The sequence below is a fragment of the Aquarana catesbeiana genome, linkage group LG03 (genome assembly GCF_042186555.1).
Source record: "Aquarana catesbeiana isolate 2022-GZ linkage group LG03, ASM4218655v1, whole genome shotgun sequence".
NCBI classification, from domain to species: domain Eukaryota; kingdom Metazoa; phylum Chordata; class Amphibia; order Anura; family Ranidae; genus Aquarana; species Aquarana catesbeiana.
Genome location: NC_133326.1, coordinates 301,567,133 through 301,581,363, shown reverse-complemented (window position 1 = coordinate 301,581,363; position 14,231 = coordinate 301,567,133). Strand labels below are relative to the sequence as shown.

General features: G+C 50.8%; 1 protein-coding gene across 1 annotated transcript in view; it reads left to right on the top strand.

Annotated features, from left to right (window-relative positions):
- PPM1H (protein phosphatase, Mg2+/Mn2+ dependent 1H) overlaps positions 1-14,231 on the top strand; it is a 283,507-nt gene that overhangs the window by 135,154 nt on the left and 134,122 nt on the right. The window contains exon 3 of the mRNA XM_073620253.1: positions 853-1,197. Coding sequence (XP_073476354.1) covers positions 853-1,197 — 345 coding nt within the window. The remainder of the gene's footprint in view (positions 1-852; positions 1,198-14,231) is intronic.

The window sequence follows — 14,231 nt, the reverse complement described above, 5'->3', positions numbered from 1 at the left end:
CTCCAGTGTGACAGCCCCGAGGGCTTTCACACTGGAGCGGTGCGCTAGCAGGACGGGAAAAAAAGTCCTGCTAGCAGCATCTTCGGAGCGGTGTATTTGCGGTGGTTTTTAACCCTTTCTTGGCCGCTAGCGGGGGGAAAAACCGCCCCGCTAGCGGCCGAATACCGACAGTAAAGCACCGCTAACAATAGCAGCGCTTTGACGCCACCCCAACCCCAGTGTGAAAGGAGCCTAAGCAAAAAATCATGATTCTCATTTTGGCCAGAATCCTGCAGCTCTAATAAGCAGTATAAGTACTGGAATTAGACCTGGTTTTCGCCCCTTGCAGTTCATGTACAACAGAGCTTAGACTAGGGAAAGACAGCACATGGAGCCAATCAGCTGTACTGCAGTGTTCATGTGTTAGCAAGGGACATGCTAATAGGAGAGAACAGAGAACTAGACAAGCTTATGCATCTGCTGCCTTTCTTTTCTCTGTCCAGTAGCAAAGAGGTTGGACTCAAAGCATGAGCTGTAGTCCCCTATGGGGGAAGCATGGAGCAGTGAGTGTCTTTACAGAACTGGTTCTGACATGGAAGGGGAAGGTATACAGTGAATGCTATACTAACTACAGTAAAGAATGTGGTCCAAGATCTAAAAAGACAGCCTGTAACTATGCTGTTACCATGCTGTTTTAGTAATGGAAAAAACATAATGTGTAAAGGCTTTCTTGATCATTGTGTCCCCTCTTCTGTTTCTATACTTGCAATTGTAGGTGGCGAGTGCTTTCAGTAGGCAATAAATGTGAGTTTTTAGGCTGACTTTTATAACTTCATGTCTATCTACTCATTATTTGCACTTTTTTCTTTTCAGGAGGTGGATGGAATAACCTTTCAGTATTGGGCCCTATTTGACGGACATGCAGGTGCTGGAGCAGCTGTTGTAGCATCAAAGCTTCTGCATCACCACATCACGGATCAGCTACAGGACATTGTAGAAATCCTGAAGAACTCAGCGGTTTTACCTCCCACTTGTCTAGGGGAGGATCCAGAAACTACGTCTACTAATAGCAGGACTCTGACTAGAGCTGCCTCATTACGTGGGGCCACTGGTGCACCAGGCTCCCCAAGCACACCTCCAACACGCTTCTTCACAGAGAAAAAAGTTCCACATGAGAGTCTGATCATCGGAGCACTTGAAAATGCCTTTAAGGAAATGGTAAGGACATTAAAAGCTGAGTATAAAGGTTTCTACTCATAGATCTCCATATCCATAATGCAGATACATAGAAAAAGTCAGAGTGGTACCATTTGCTGGATAATTGAAAGGGTTTCAAATGCAAGCTTTCAAGACTTGTACAGGTTTAGACAATAAAGCAAATTGCAAAGTTCAGTGACCCACATCAATCGGAGACTATCATTTATTGTTCTGACTGCTCATCACTGATAAAAAAAAAATGAAGGCTGCTCGCTAAACATTAGGAGGATCTTAAGAAGCTTCTTCTATATGTGGTTGTTGACTTTGTTTAACCACTTGCCTACTGGCACTTTTACCCCTTCCTGCCCAGGCCAATTTTCAGCTTTCAGTTTTCAGCTCACTTTGAATGAGAATTGCATGGTCATCTAACACTGTAGCCATATGACATTTTTATAACTTGTTTCACACAAATAGGGTTTTCTTTTGGTAGTATTTAATCATCACTGTTTTTTTTTTTTTTTTGCTAAGCAAACAAAAAAGACTGATCATTTTAGAAAAAAAAAAAATTTCATAGTTCTAAAATTTTGCAAACAGGTAATTTTTTTTCCTTCACTGATGGGCACTGATTGTCACTGATAGGCGGCACTGATTGTCACTGATAGGCGGCACTGATTGTCACTGATAGGCGGCACTGATTGTCACTGATGGGCACTGATTGTCACTGATGGGCACTGATTGTCACTGATAGGCGGCACTGATTGTCACTGATAGGCGGCACTGATGGTCACTGATAGGCGGCACTGATGGTCACTGATAGGCGGCACTGATGGTCACTGATAGGCGGCACTGATGGTCACTGATAGGCGGCACTGATGGTCACTGATAGGCGGCACTGATGGTCACTGATAGGCGGCACTGATGGTCACTGATAGGCGGCACTGATGGTCACTGATAGGCGGCACTGATGGTCACTGATAGGCGGCACTGATGGTCACTGATAGGCGGCACTGATGGTCACTGATGAGGCGGCACTGATGGGCACTGATGAGGCGGCACTGATAGGGGGCACTGATAGGGGGCACTGATAGGCGGCACTGATGGGCACTGATAGGCGGCACTGATGGGCACTGATAGGCGGCACTGATGGGCACTGATAGGCGGCACTGATGGGCACTGATAGGCGGCACTGATGGGCACTGATAGGCGGCACTGATGGGCACTGATAGGCGGCACTGATGGGCACTGATAGGCGGCACTGATGGGCACTGATAGGCGGCACTGATGGGCACTGATAGGCGGCACTGATGGGCACTGATAGGCGGCACTGATGGGCACTGATAGGCTGCACTGATAGGCTGCACTGATAGGCGGCACTGATGGTCACTGATAGGCGGCACTGATGGTCACTGATAGGCGGCACTGATGGTCACTGATAGGCGGCACTGATGGTCACTGATAGGCGGCACTGATGGTCACTGATGAGGCGGCACTGATGGTCACTGATGAGGCGGCACTGATGGTCACTGATGAGGCGGCACTGATGGGCCCTGATGAGGCGGCACTGATAGGGGGCACTGATAGGGGGCACTGATGGGCGGCACTGATAGGCGGCACTGATGGGCACTGATAGGCGGCACTGATGGGCACTGATAGGCGGCACTGATGGGCACTGATAGGCGGCACTGATGGGCACTGATAGGCGGCACTGATGGGCACTGATAGGCGGCACTGATGGGCACTGATAGGTGGCACTGATGGGCACTGATGAGGCAGCACTGATGGGCACTGATGAGGCAGCACTGATAGGCTGCACTGATAGGCTGCACTGATTGGCGGCACTGATGGGCACTGATGAGGCAGCACTGATGGGCACTGATAGGCTGCACTGATGGGCACTGATAGGCGGCACTGATGGGCACTGATGAGGCAGCACTGATGGGCACTGATAGGCTGCACTGATGGGCACTGATAGGCGGCACTGATGGGCACTGATAGGCGGCACTGATGGGCACTGATAGGCGGCACTGATGGGCACTGATGAGGCGGCACTGATGGGCACTGATGAGGCGGCACTGATGGGCACTGATAGGCGGCACTGATGGGCACTGATGAGGCGGCACTGATAGGGGGCACTGATAGGGGGCACTGATAGGGGGCACTGATAGGGGGCACTGATAGGCGGCACTGATGGGCACTGATAGGCGGCACTGATGGGCACTGATAGGCGGCACTGATGGGCACTGATAGGTGGCACTGATGGGCACTGATGGGCACTGATAGGCTGCACTGATAGGCTGCACTGATTGGCGGCACTGATGGGCACTGATGAGGCAGCACTGATGGGCACTGATGGGCGGCACTGATGGGCGGCACTGATGGGCGGCACTGATGGGCGGCACTGATGGGCGGCACTGATGGGCGGCACTGATGGGTGGCACTGATGGGCGGCACTGATGGGCACTGATAGGCGGCACTGATGGGCACTGATAGGCGGCACTGATGGGCACTGATAGGCGGCACTGATGGGCACTGATAGGTGGCACTGATGGGCACTGATAGGCTGCACTGATAGGCTGCACTGATAGGCGGCACTGATGGTCACTGATAGGCGGCACTGATGGTCACTGATAGGCGGCACTGATGGTCACTGATAGGCGGCACTGATGGTCACTGATAGGCGGCACTGATGGTCACTGATAGGCGGCACTGATGGTCACTGATGAGGCGGCACTGATGGTCACTGATGAGGCGGCACTGATGGTCACTGATGAGGCGGCACTGATGGGCCCTGATGAGGCGGCACTGATAGGGGGCACTGATAGGGGGCACTGATAGGGGGCACTGATAGGGGGCACTGATGGGCGGCACTGATGGGCGGCACTGATAGGCGGCACTGATGGGCACTGATAGGCGGCACTGATGGGCACTGATAGGCGGCACTGATAGGCGGCACTGATGGGCACTGATAGGCGGCACTGATGAGGCAGCACTGATGGGCACTGATAGGCTGCACTGATGGGCACTGATAGGCGGCACTGATGGGCACTGATGAGGCAGCACTGATGGGCACTGATAGGCTGCACTGATGGGCACTGATAGGCGGCACTGATGGGCACTGATAGGCGGCACTGATGGGCACTGATAGGCGGCACTGATGGGCACTGATAGGTGGCACTGATGGGCACTGATGAGGCAGCACTGATGGGCACTGATAGGCTGCACTGATAGGCTGCACTGATTGGCGGCACTGATGAGGCAGCACTGATGGGCACTGATAGGCTGCACTGATGGGCTGCACTGATGGGCTGCACTGATGGGCGGCACTGATGGGCGGCACTGATGGGCGGCACTGATGGGCGGCACTGATGGGCGGCACTGATGGGCGGCACTGATGGGCGGCACTGATGGGCTGCACTGATGGGCGGCACTGATGGGCACTGATAGGCGGCACTGATGGGCACTGATAGGCGGCACTGATAGGCACTGATGGGCTGCACTGATGGGCTGCACTGATGGGCTGCACTGATGGGCTGCACTGATGGGCGGCACTGATGGGCGGCACTGATGGGCGGCACTGATGGGCGGCACTGATGGGGCGGCACTGATAGGCTGCACTGATGAGGCGGCACTGATAGGCTGCACTGATAGGCTGCACTGATAGGCTGCACTGATAGGCTGCACTGATAGGCTGCACTGATAGGCTGCACTGATTGGCGGCACTGATGGGCACTGATAGGTGGCACTGATGGGCTGCACTGATAGGCTGCACTGATAGGCTGCACTGATGGGCTGCACTGATGGGCGCCACTGATGGGCGCCACTGATGGGCGCCACTGATGGGCGCCACTGATGGGCACTGATAGGTGGCACTGATGGGCACTGATGAGGCAGCACTGATGGGCACTGATAGGCTGCACTGATAGGCTGCACTGATAGGCGGCACTGATGGGCACTGATAGGTGGCACTGATAGGCGGCACTGATGGGCACTGATAGGCGGCACTGATGAGGCGGCACTGATGGGCACTGATAGGCGGCACTGATGGGCACTGATAGGCGGCACTGATGGGCACTGATGGGCACTGATAGGCGGCACTGATAGGCTGCACTGATGGGCGGCACTGATGGGCTGCACTGATGGGCACTGATGAGGCAGCACTGATGGGCACTGATAGGCTGCACTGATAGGCTGCACTGATGGGCTGCACTGATGGGCGGCACTGATGGGCGGCACTGATGGGCGGCACTGATGGGCGGCACTGATGGGCGGCACTGATGGGCGCCACTGATGGGCGCCACTGATGGGCGCCACTGATGGGCTGCACTGATGGGCTGCACTGATGGGCTGCACTGATTGGCGGCACTGATGGGCTGCACTGATGGGCACTGATGAGGCAGCACTGATGGGCACTGATAGGTGGCACTGATGGGCACTGATAGGTGGCACTGATGGGCACTGATAGGTGGCACTGATGGGCACTGATAGGCGGCACTGATGGGCACTGATAGGCGGCACTGATGGGCACTGATGAGGCGGCACTGATAGGCTGCACTGATGGGCGGCACTGATAGGCGGCACTGATGGGCACTGATGGGCACTGATAGGCGGCACTGATAGGCTGCACTGATAGGCTGCACTGATTGGCGGCACTGATGGGCTGCACTGATAGGCTGCTCTGATAGGCTGCACTGATGGGCACTGATAGGCTGCACTGATGGGCACTGATAGGTGGCACTGATAGGTGGCACTGATGGGCACTGATGAGGCGGCACTGATGGGCACTGATGAGGCGGCACTGATAGGCTGCACTGATGGGCGGCACTGATAGGTGGCACTGATGGGCACTGATAGGCGGCACTGATGGGCACTGATAGGCGGCACTGATAGGCGGCACTGATAGGCGGCACTGATAGGCTGCACTGATAGGCTGCACTGATAGGCGGCACTGATTGGCGGCACTGATTGGCGGCACTGATTGGCGGCACTGATTGGCGGCACTGATTGGCGGGACTGATGGGCGCCACTGATGGGCGCCACTGATGGGCGCCACTGATGGGCACTGATAGGTGGCACTGATGGGCACTGATGAGGCAGCACTGATGGGCACTGATGGGCACTGATAGGCTGCACTGATAGGCTGCACTGATTGGCGGCACTGATGGGCACTGATAGGTGGCACTGATAGGCGGCACTGATGGGCACTGATAGGCGGCACTGATGAGGCGGCACTGATGGGCACTGATAGGCGGCACTGATGGGCACTGATAGGCGGCACTGATGGGCACTGATGGGCACTGATAGGCTGCACTGATAGGCTGCACTGATAGGCTGCACTGATGGGCGGCACTGATGGGCGGCACTGATGGGCTGCACTGATGGGCACTGATGGGCACTGATAGGCTGCACTGATGGGCTGCACTGATGGGCGGCACTGATGGGCGGCACTGATGGGCGGCACTGATGGGCGGCACTGATGGGCGCCACTGATGGGCGCCACTGATGGGCGGCACTGATGGGCGGCACTGATGGGCGCCACTGATGGGCGCCACTGATGGGCTGCACTGATTGGCGGCACTGATGAGGCAGCACTGATGGGCACTGATGAGGCAGCACTGATGGGCACTGATAGGTGGCACTGATGGGCACTGATAGGTGGCACTGATGGGCACTGATAGGCGGCACTGATGGGCACTGATAGGCGGCACTGATGGGCACTGATGAGGCGGCACTGATAGGCTGCACTGATGGGCGGCACTGATAGGCGGCACTGATGGGCACTGATGGGCACTGATGGGCACTGATAGGCGGCACTGATAGGCTGCACTGATAGGCTGCACTGATTGGCGGCACTGATGGGCTGCACTGATAGGCTGCACTGATAGGCTGCACTGATGGGCACTGATAGGCTGCACTGATGGGCACTGATAGGTGGCACTGATGGGCACTGATGAGGCGGCACTGATGGGCACTGATGAGGCGGCACTGATAGGCTGCACTGATGGGCGGCACTGATAGGTGGCACTGATGGGCACTGATAGGCGGCACTGATGGGCACTGATAGGCGGCACTGATAGGCGGCACTGATAGGCTGCACTGATAGGCTGCACTGATAGGCGGCACTGATAGGCGGCACTGATTGGCGGCACTGATTGGCGGCACTGATTGGCGGCACTGATTGGCGGCACTGATGGGCGGCACTGATGGGCTGCACTGATAGGCTGCACTGATGGGCACTGATAGGTGGCACTGATGGGCACTGATAAGGCAGCACTGATGGGCACTGATAGGCTGCACTGATGGGCTGCACTGATGGGCTGCACTGATGGGCGCCACTGATGGGCTGCACTGATGGGCTGCACTGATGGGCTGCACTGATGGGCGCCACTGATGGGCTGCACTGATGGGCTGCACTGATGGGCTGCACTGATGGGCTGCACTGATGGGCTGCACTGATGGGCTGCACTGATGGGCACTGATAGGTGGCACTGATGGGCACTGATGAGGCAGCACTGATGGGCACTGATGGGCACTGATAGGCTGCACTGATAGGCTGCACTGATAGGCTGCACTGATAGGCTGCACTGATAGGCGGCACTGATAGGCGGCACTGATAGGCACTGATAGGCGGCACTGATGGGCACTGATAGGCGGCACTGATGGGCACTGATAGGCGGCACTGATGGGCACTGATGAGGCGGCACTGATGGGCACTGATAGGCTGCACTGATGGGCGGCACTGATGGGCGGCACTGATGGGCGGCACTGATAGGCGGCACTGATAGGCGGCACTGATAGGCGGCACTGATAGGCTGCACTGATAGGCTGCACTGATAGGCTGCACTGATGGGCACTGATAGGCTGCACTGATGGGCACTGATAGGCTGCACTGATGGGCACTGATAGGCTGCACTGATGGGCACTGATAGGCGGCACTGATGGGCACTGATAGGCGGCACTGATGGGCACTGATGAGGCGGCACTGATGGGCACTGATAGGCTGCACTGATGGGCGGCACTGATAGGTGGCACTGATGGCCACTGATAGGCGGCACTGATGGCCACTGATAGGCGGCACTGATGGGCACTGATGAGGCTACACTGATAGGCAGCACTGATGTTCACTGATAGGTGGCACTGATAGGCAGCACTGGTGGACACTGATAATCAGTGCCCTGATTATTGGTGTAGATGTCCATTTAACACAAGCCGGTTATCATCTCTCCTCTCCCCTCCTCATGCTGTGAGTGTGAGGAAAGGAAATCTGATAACCAGCTTGTGTTTACATCGTGATCAGCTGTCATTGGACACGGTAAGGGATCTCTGTGATTGGCCCTTTACCCTGATCTGTAATCAGCTGAGTCCAAAGGACACAGCGAAAACAGAACATGCTGCCTGAGCGATCATGGGAGGATGTCCATGGGCGCCCTCCCGCCAAAGTAAGCCAGCATCTCTTGCTTACTGAACCCAAAACTTTTAAGACTAAAATCTGGGGAAAAATCCAAGACTCAATCACCCCAAGTTCTGTTCAAAGGAGAAGCATACCTAGCAAGCTCCTTTGCAACAGGCATCCATTGACTGTATCATGTCCAGATAGGCAGGGTGTACACCTTCTCCTCCTGGACACGAGAAACTTCTGCAGCCTTACTCTTGCTGAACAGTGTAGGCAGCATTTTCCTTAGCACAAGCAACAGAACACACCACAGAATAACAGATGTGCTTCAGTTGAACTTTAGCCAAAATTCCGAGCGAGCCCCCAATTGTTTTGCTTGGTGTTTATTAAAGATTATTTGCAGAATAATCCAAGGAAGCTTAAAACTTTTTATTATATTAACTTGCATTACTGAACAGAAAAGCTACACATACAACTGCAGGATACACAGTTTATAGCATGCAAAGTATAACAAAATATGTCTACAATGTGCAAACTATCTACCCATCTTAACCACTTGCCGACCGCCTAACGCAGATATACTGCGGCAGAATGGCACGGGCAGGACCCCCCCCCCCCCCGGTGCCCGAGGCGGTCAGCTTTGGTCTGGCAGCGATCAGAGATGAGGGGGAGGCCATCCATTCGTGCCCCCCTCGCGATCGCTCCCAGCCAATGAGAATGTTCCCCTGCCTCTGTGTTGTACACAGAGGCAGGGGATGTGATGTCATATCTCCTCGGCTCGGGAGTTTCCGTTCCGGCACCGAGGAGAGAAGACATCTGAGTGAGTTGCACAACACAACACACACAGTTGAACACGCCAGGCACACTTTACCTGCGTTTTGCCCACCCCACCCAAGTGCAGTATCGATCGATCACTGTCACTTACAAAACACTAAATGCATAACTGCAGCGTTCGCAGAGTCAGGCCTGATCCCTGCGATCGCTAACAGTTTTTTTGGTAGCGTTTTGGTGAACTGGCAAGCGCCAGCGGCCTAGTACACTCCGGTCATAGTCAAACCAGCACTGCAGTAACACTTGGTGACGTGGCGAGTCCCATAAGTGCAGTTCAAGCTGGTGAGGTGGCAAGCACAAGTAGTGTCCCGCTGCCACCAAGAAGAAGACAAACACAGGCCCGTCGTGCCCATAATGCCCTTTTTGCTGCATTCGCCAATCCTAACAATTGGGAACCCACCACTTCTGCAGCGCCCGTACTTCCCCCATTCACATCCCCAACCAAATGCAGTCGGCTGCATGAGAGGCATTTTCTTTATGTCCTCCCGAGTACCCCTACCCAACGAACCCCCAAAAAAGATGTCGTGTCTGCAGGAAGCGCGGATATAGGCGTGACACCCGCTATTATTGTCCCTCTTGTCCTGACAATCCTGGTCTTTGCATTGGTGAATGTTTTGAACGCTACCATTCACTAGTTGAGTATTAGCGTAGGGTACAGCATTGCACAGACTAGGCACACTTTCACAGGGTCTCCCAAGATGCCATTGCATTTTGAGAGACCAGAACCTGGAACCGGTTACAGTTATAAAAGTTACAGTTACAAAAAAAAGTGTAAAAAAAAAACACAAAAAAAATATAAAATAAAAAAAAAAATAGTTGTCGTTTCTTTGTTCTCTCTCTCTCTCTCTCTCTAGTCTCTCTCTATTGTTCTGCTCTTTTTTACTGTATTCTATTCTGCAATGTTTTATTGTTATTATGTTTTATCATGTTTGTTTTTCAGGTATGCAATTTTTTATACTTTACCGTTTACTGTGTTTTATTGTTAACCATTTTTTTGTCTTCAGGTACACCATTCACGACTTTGAGTGGTTATACCAGAATGATGCCTGCAGGTTTAGGTATCATCTTGGTATCATTCTTTTCAGCCAGCGGTCGGCTTTCATGTAAAAGCAATCCTAGCGGCTAATTAGCCTCTAGACTGCTTTTACAAGCAGTGGGAGGGAATGCCCCCCCCCCCCACACACACACACACCGTCTTCCGTGTTTTTCTCTGGCTCTCCTGTCTCAACAGGGAACCTGAGAATGCAGCCGGAGATTCAGCCGGCTGACCATAGAGCTGATCAGAGACCAGAGTGGCTCCAAACATCTCTATGGCCTAAGAAACCGGAAGCTACGAGCATTTCATGACTTAGATTTCGCCGGATGTAAACAGCGCCATTGGGAAATTGGGGAAGCATTTTATCACACCGATCTTGGTGTGGTCAGATGCTTTGAGGGCAGAGGAGAGATCTAGAGTCTAATAGACCCCAATTTTTTCAAAAAAGCGTACCTGTCACTACCTATTGCTATCATAGGGGATATTTACATTCTGAGATAACAATAAAAATGATTTAAAAAAAAAATGAAAGGAACAGTTTAAAAATAAGATAAAGAAGCAAAAAAATAATAAAGAAAAAAAAAAAAAAAGCACCCCTGTCCCCCCCTGCTCTCGCGCCAAGGCGAACGCAAGCGTCGGTCTGGCGTCAAATGTAAACAGCAATTGCACCATGCATGTGAGGTATCACCGCGAACGTCAGATCGAGGGCAGTAATTTTAGCAGTAGACCTCCTCTGTAAATCTAAAGTGGTAACCTGTAAAGGCTTTTAAAGGCTTTTAAAAATGTATTTATTTTGCTGCCACTGCACGTTTGTACGCAATTTTAAAGCATGCCATGTTTGGTATCCATGTACTTGGCCTAAGATCATCTTTTTTATTTCATCAAACGTTTGGGCAATATAGTGTGTTTTAGTGCATTGAAATTTAAAAAAGTGTTTTTTCCCCAAAAAATGCGTTTGAAAAATCGCTGCGCAAATACTGTGTGAAAAAAAAAAATGAAACACCCACCATTTTAATCTGTAGGGCATTTGCTTTAAAAAAATATATAATGTTTGGGGGTTCAAAGTAATTTTCTTGCAAAAAAAATAATTTTTCATGTAAACAAAAAGTGTCAGAAAGGGCTTTGTCTTCAAGTGGTTAGAAGAGTGGGTGATGTGTGACATAAGCTTCTAAATGTTGTGCATAAAATGCCAGGACAGTTCAAAACCCCCCCAAATGACCCCATTTTGGAAAGTAGACACCCCAAGCTATTTGCTGAGAGGCATGTCGAGTCCATGGAATATTTTATATTGTGACACAAGTTGTGGGAAAGAATATGTGAAATTACACCCCAAAATATATTCTGTTGCTTCTCCTGAGTACGGGGATACCACCTGTGTGAGACTTTTTGGGAGCTTAGCCGCATACGGGACCCCGAAAACCAATCACTGCCTTCAGGCTTTCTAAGGGCGTAAATTTTTGATTTCACTCTTCACTGCCTATCACAGTTTCGGAGGCCATGGGAATGCTCAGGTGGCACAAAACCCCCCCAAATTACCCCATTTTGGAAAGTAGACACCCCAAGCTATTTGCTGAGAGGTATAGTGAGTATTTTGCAGACCTTACTTTTTGTCACAAAATTTTAAAATTTGAAAAAAGAAAAAAAAAATGTTTTTTCTTGTCTTTCTTCATTTTCAAAAACAAATGAGAGCTGCAAATACTCACCATGCCTCTCAGCAAATAGCTTGGGGTGTCTACTTTCCAAAATGGGGTCATTTGGGGGGGGGGGGGGGGGGGGGGGTTGTACCACCTGGGCATTCCATGGCCTCCAAAACTGTGATAGGCAGTGAAGAGTGAAATCAAAAATTTACACCCTTAGAAATCCTGAAGGCGGTGATTGGTTTTCGGGGTCCCGTATGCGGCTAGGCTCCCAAAAAGTCTCACACAGGTGGTATCCCCGTACTCAGGAGAAGCAACAGAATATATTTCTGGAGAAGCAGCTAAATGTATTTTGGGGTGCAATTCCACATATGCCCATGGCCTGTGTGAGCAATATATCATTTAGTGACAACTTTGTGCAAAAAAAAAAATAAATTGTCACTTTCCCGCAACTTGTGTCAAAATATAAAATATTCCATGGACTCAACATGCCTCAAAGCAAATAGCTTGGGGCGTCTACTTTCCAAAATTGGGTCATTTGGGGGGTTTTATGCCATCTGGGCATTTTATGGCCTTCCAAACTGTGATAGGTAGTGAGGAGTAAAATCAAAAATTTACGCCCTTAGAAATCCTGAAGGCGGCGATTGGTTTTCGGGGCCCCGTACGTGGCTAGGCTCCCAAAAAGTCCCACACATGTGGTATCCCCATACTCAGGAGAAGCAGCTGAAGGTATTTTGGGGTGCAATTCCACATATGCCCATGGCCTGTGTGAGCAATATATCATTTAGTGACAACTTTTTGTAATTTTTTTTTTTGTCATTATTCAATCACTTGGAACAAAAAAAAATAATATTCAATGGGCTCAACATGCCTCTCAGCAATTTCCTTGGGGTGTCTACTTTCCAAAATGGGGTCATTTGGGGGGGTTTTGTACTGCCCTGCCATTTTAAGCACCTCAAGAAATGACATAGGCAGTCATAAATTAAAGGCTGTGTAAATTCCAGAAAATGTACCCTAGTTTGTAGACGCTATAACTTTTGCGCAAACCAATAAATATACGCTTATTGACATTTTTTTTTACCAAAGACATGTGGCCGAATACATTTTGGCCTAAATGTATGACTAAAATTGAGTTTATTGGATTTTTTTTATAACAAAAAGTAGAAAATATCCTTTTTTTTCAAAATTTTCGGTCTTTTTCCGTTTACAGCGCAAAAAATAAAAACGGCAGAGGTGATCAAATACCATCAAAAGAAAGCTCTATTTGTGGGAAGAAAATGACGCAAATTTCGTTTGGGTACAGCATTGCATGACCGCGCAATTAGCAGTTAAAGCAACGCAGTGCCAAATTGTAAAAAGTGCTCTGGTCAGGAAGGGGGTAAATCCTTCCGGGGCTGAAGTGGTTAAAAAAAATAAGCATGCACAATGTATGGGATAGGCATGAGTATACTAATCAGCTACTTGGATCTTTCTTTATGGTGGAATCTTCTCATGGCTTCTTGCTCAGAGTCTAGCTAGAAACACCTGTTCCCCCCCCCCGAAGTCTCGCAACACAACATTGTCTTCTTTGTGTTCCACAACAAGTCTTTTTTTTTTTTTTCTGAGCGCATGGCCTGTTCAAATTCCTTTTTCTCCTACCCCTCATTTCATGCTACATCATATCCTGTAGCCTGACATCCTATTCCCGAGCTCATAAACCAGTCTGACGGGTTTTGCATATCAATAGGGGAGCCCTAGCTTCTAAAACAGCACATGTAACTAAAATGTTGCACAATATTAGTGCTATAAAAATCACTACAAAAATACCCATAGCAACACAGTGTCCCCAGCGCCAGCCTGTTTTTTTTGTGGGCAGCCGGCTGTGACTCCCTGCAGCTTCACAGCCAGCTGCTCACTGCGCATGCGCAAGCTGCACTGCGCTTTGTAAATGGTCGCGCAGCCTTCTGGGACCTGTGACAAAGACCATCTTTTAAACAAGGTAGAAAGGGCAAAAATCTGAGCTTTGGTATTGCCGAGAGCCAAACTCTGATCTAAACCTAGCCATTTTCCCACCCTCCACTACTACATTTTTTTGTTTATTTTTTACAGATTAGCATTTTTCTTTAATTTTATTTTTTTCCCCCTCGTAAGGCCATCCCTGCCCCATTAAGCAAACATGTTG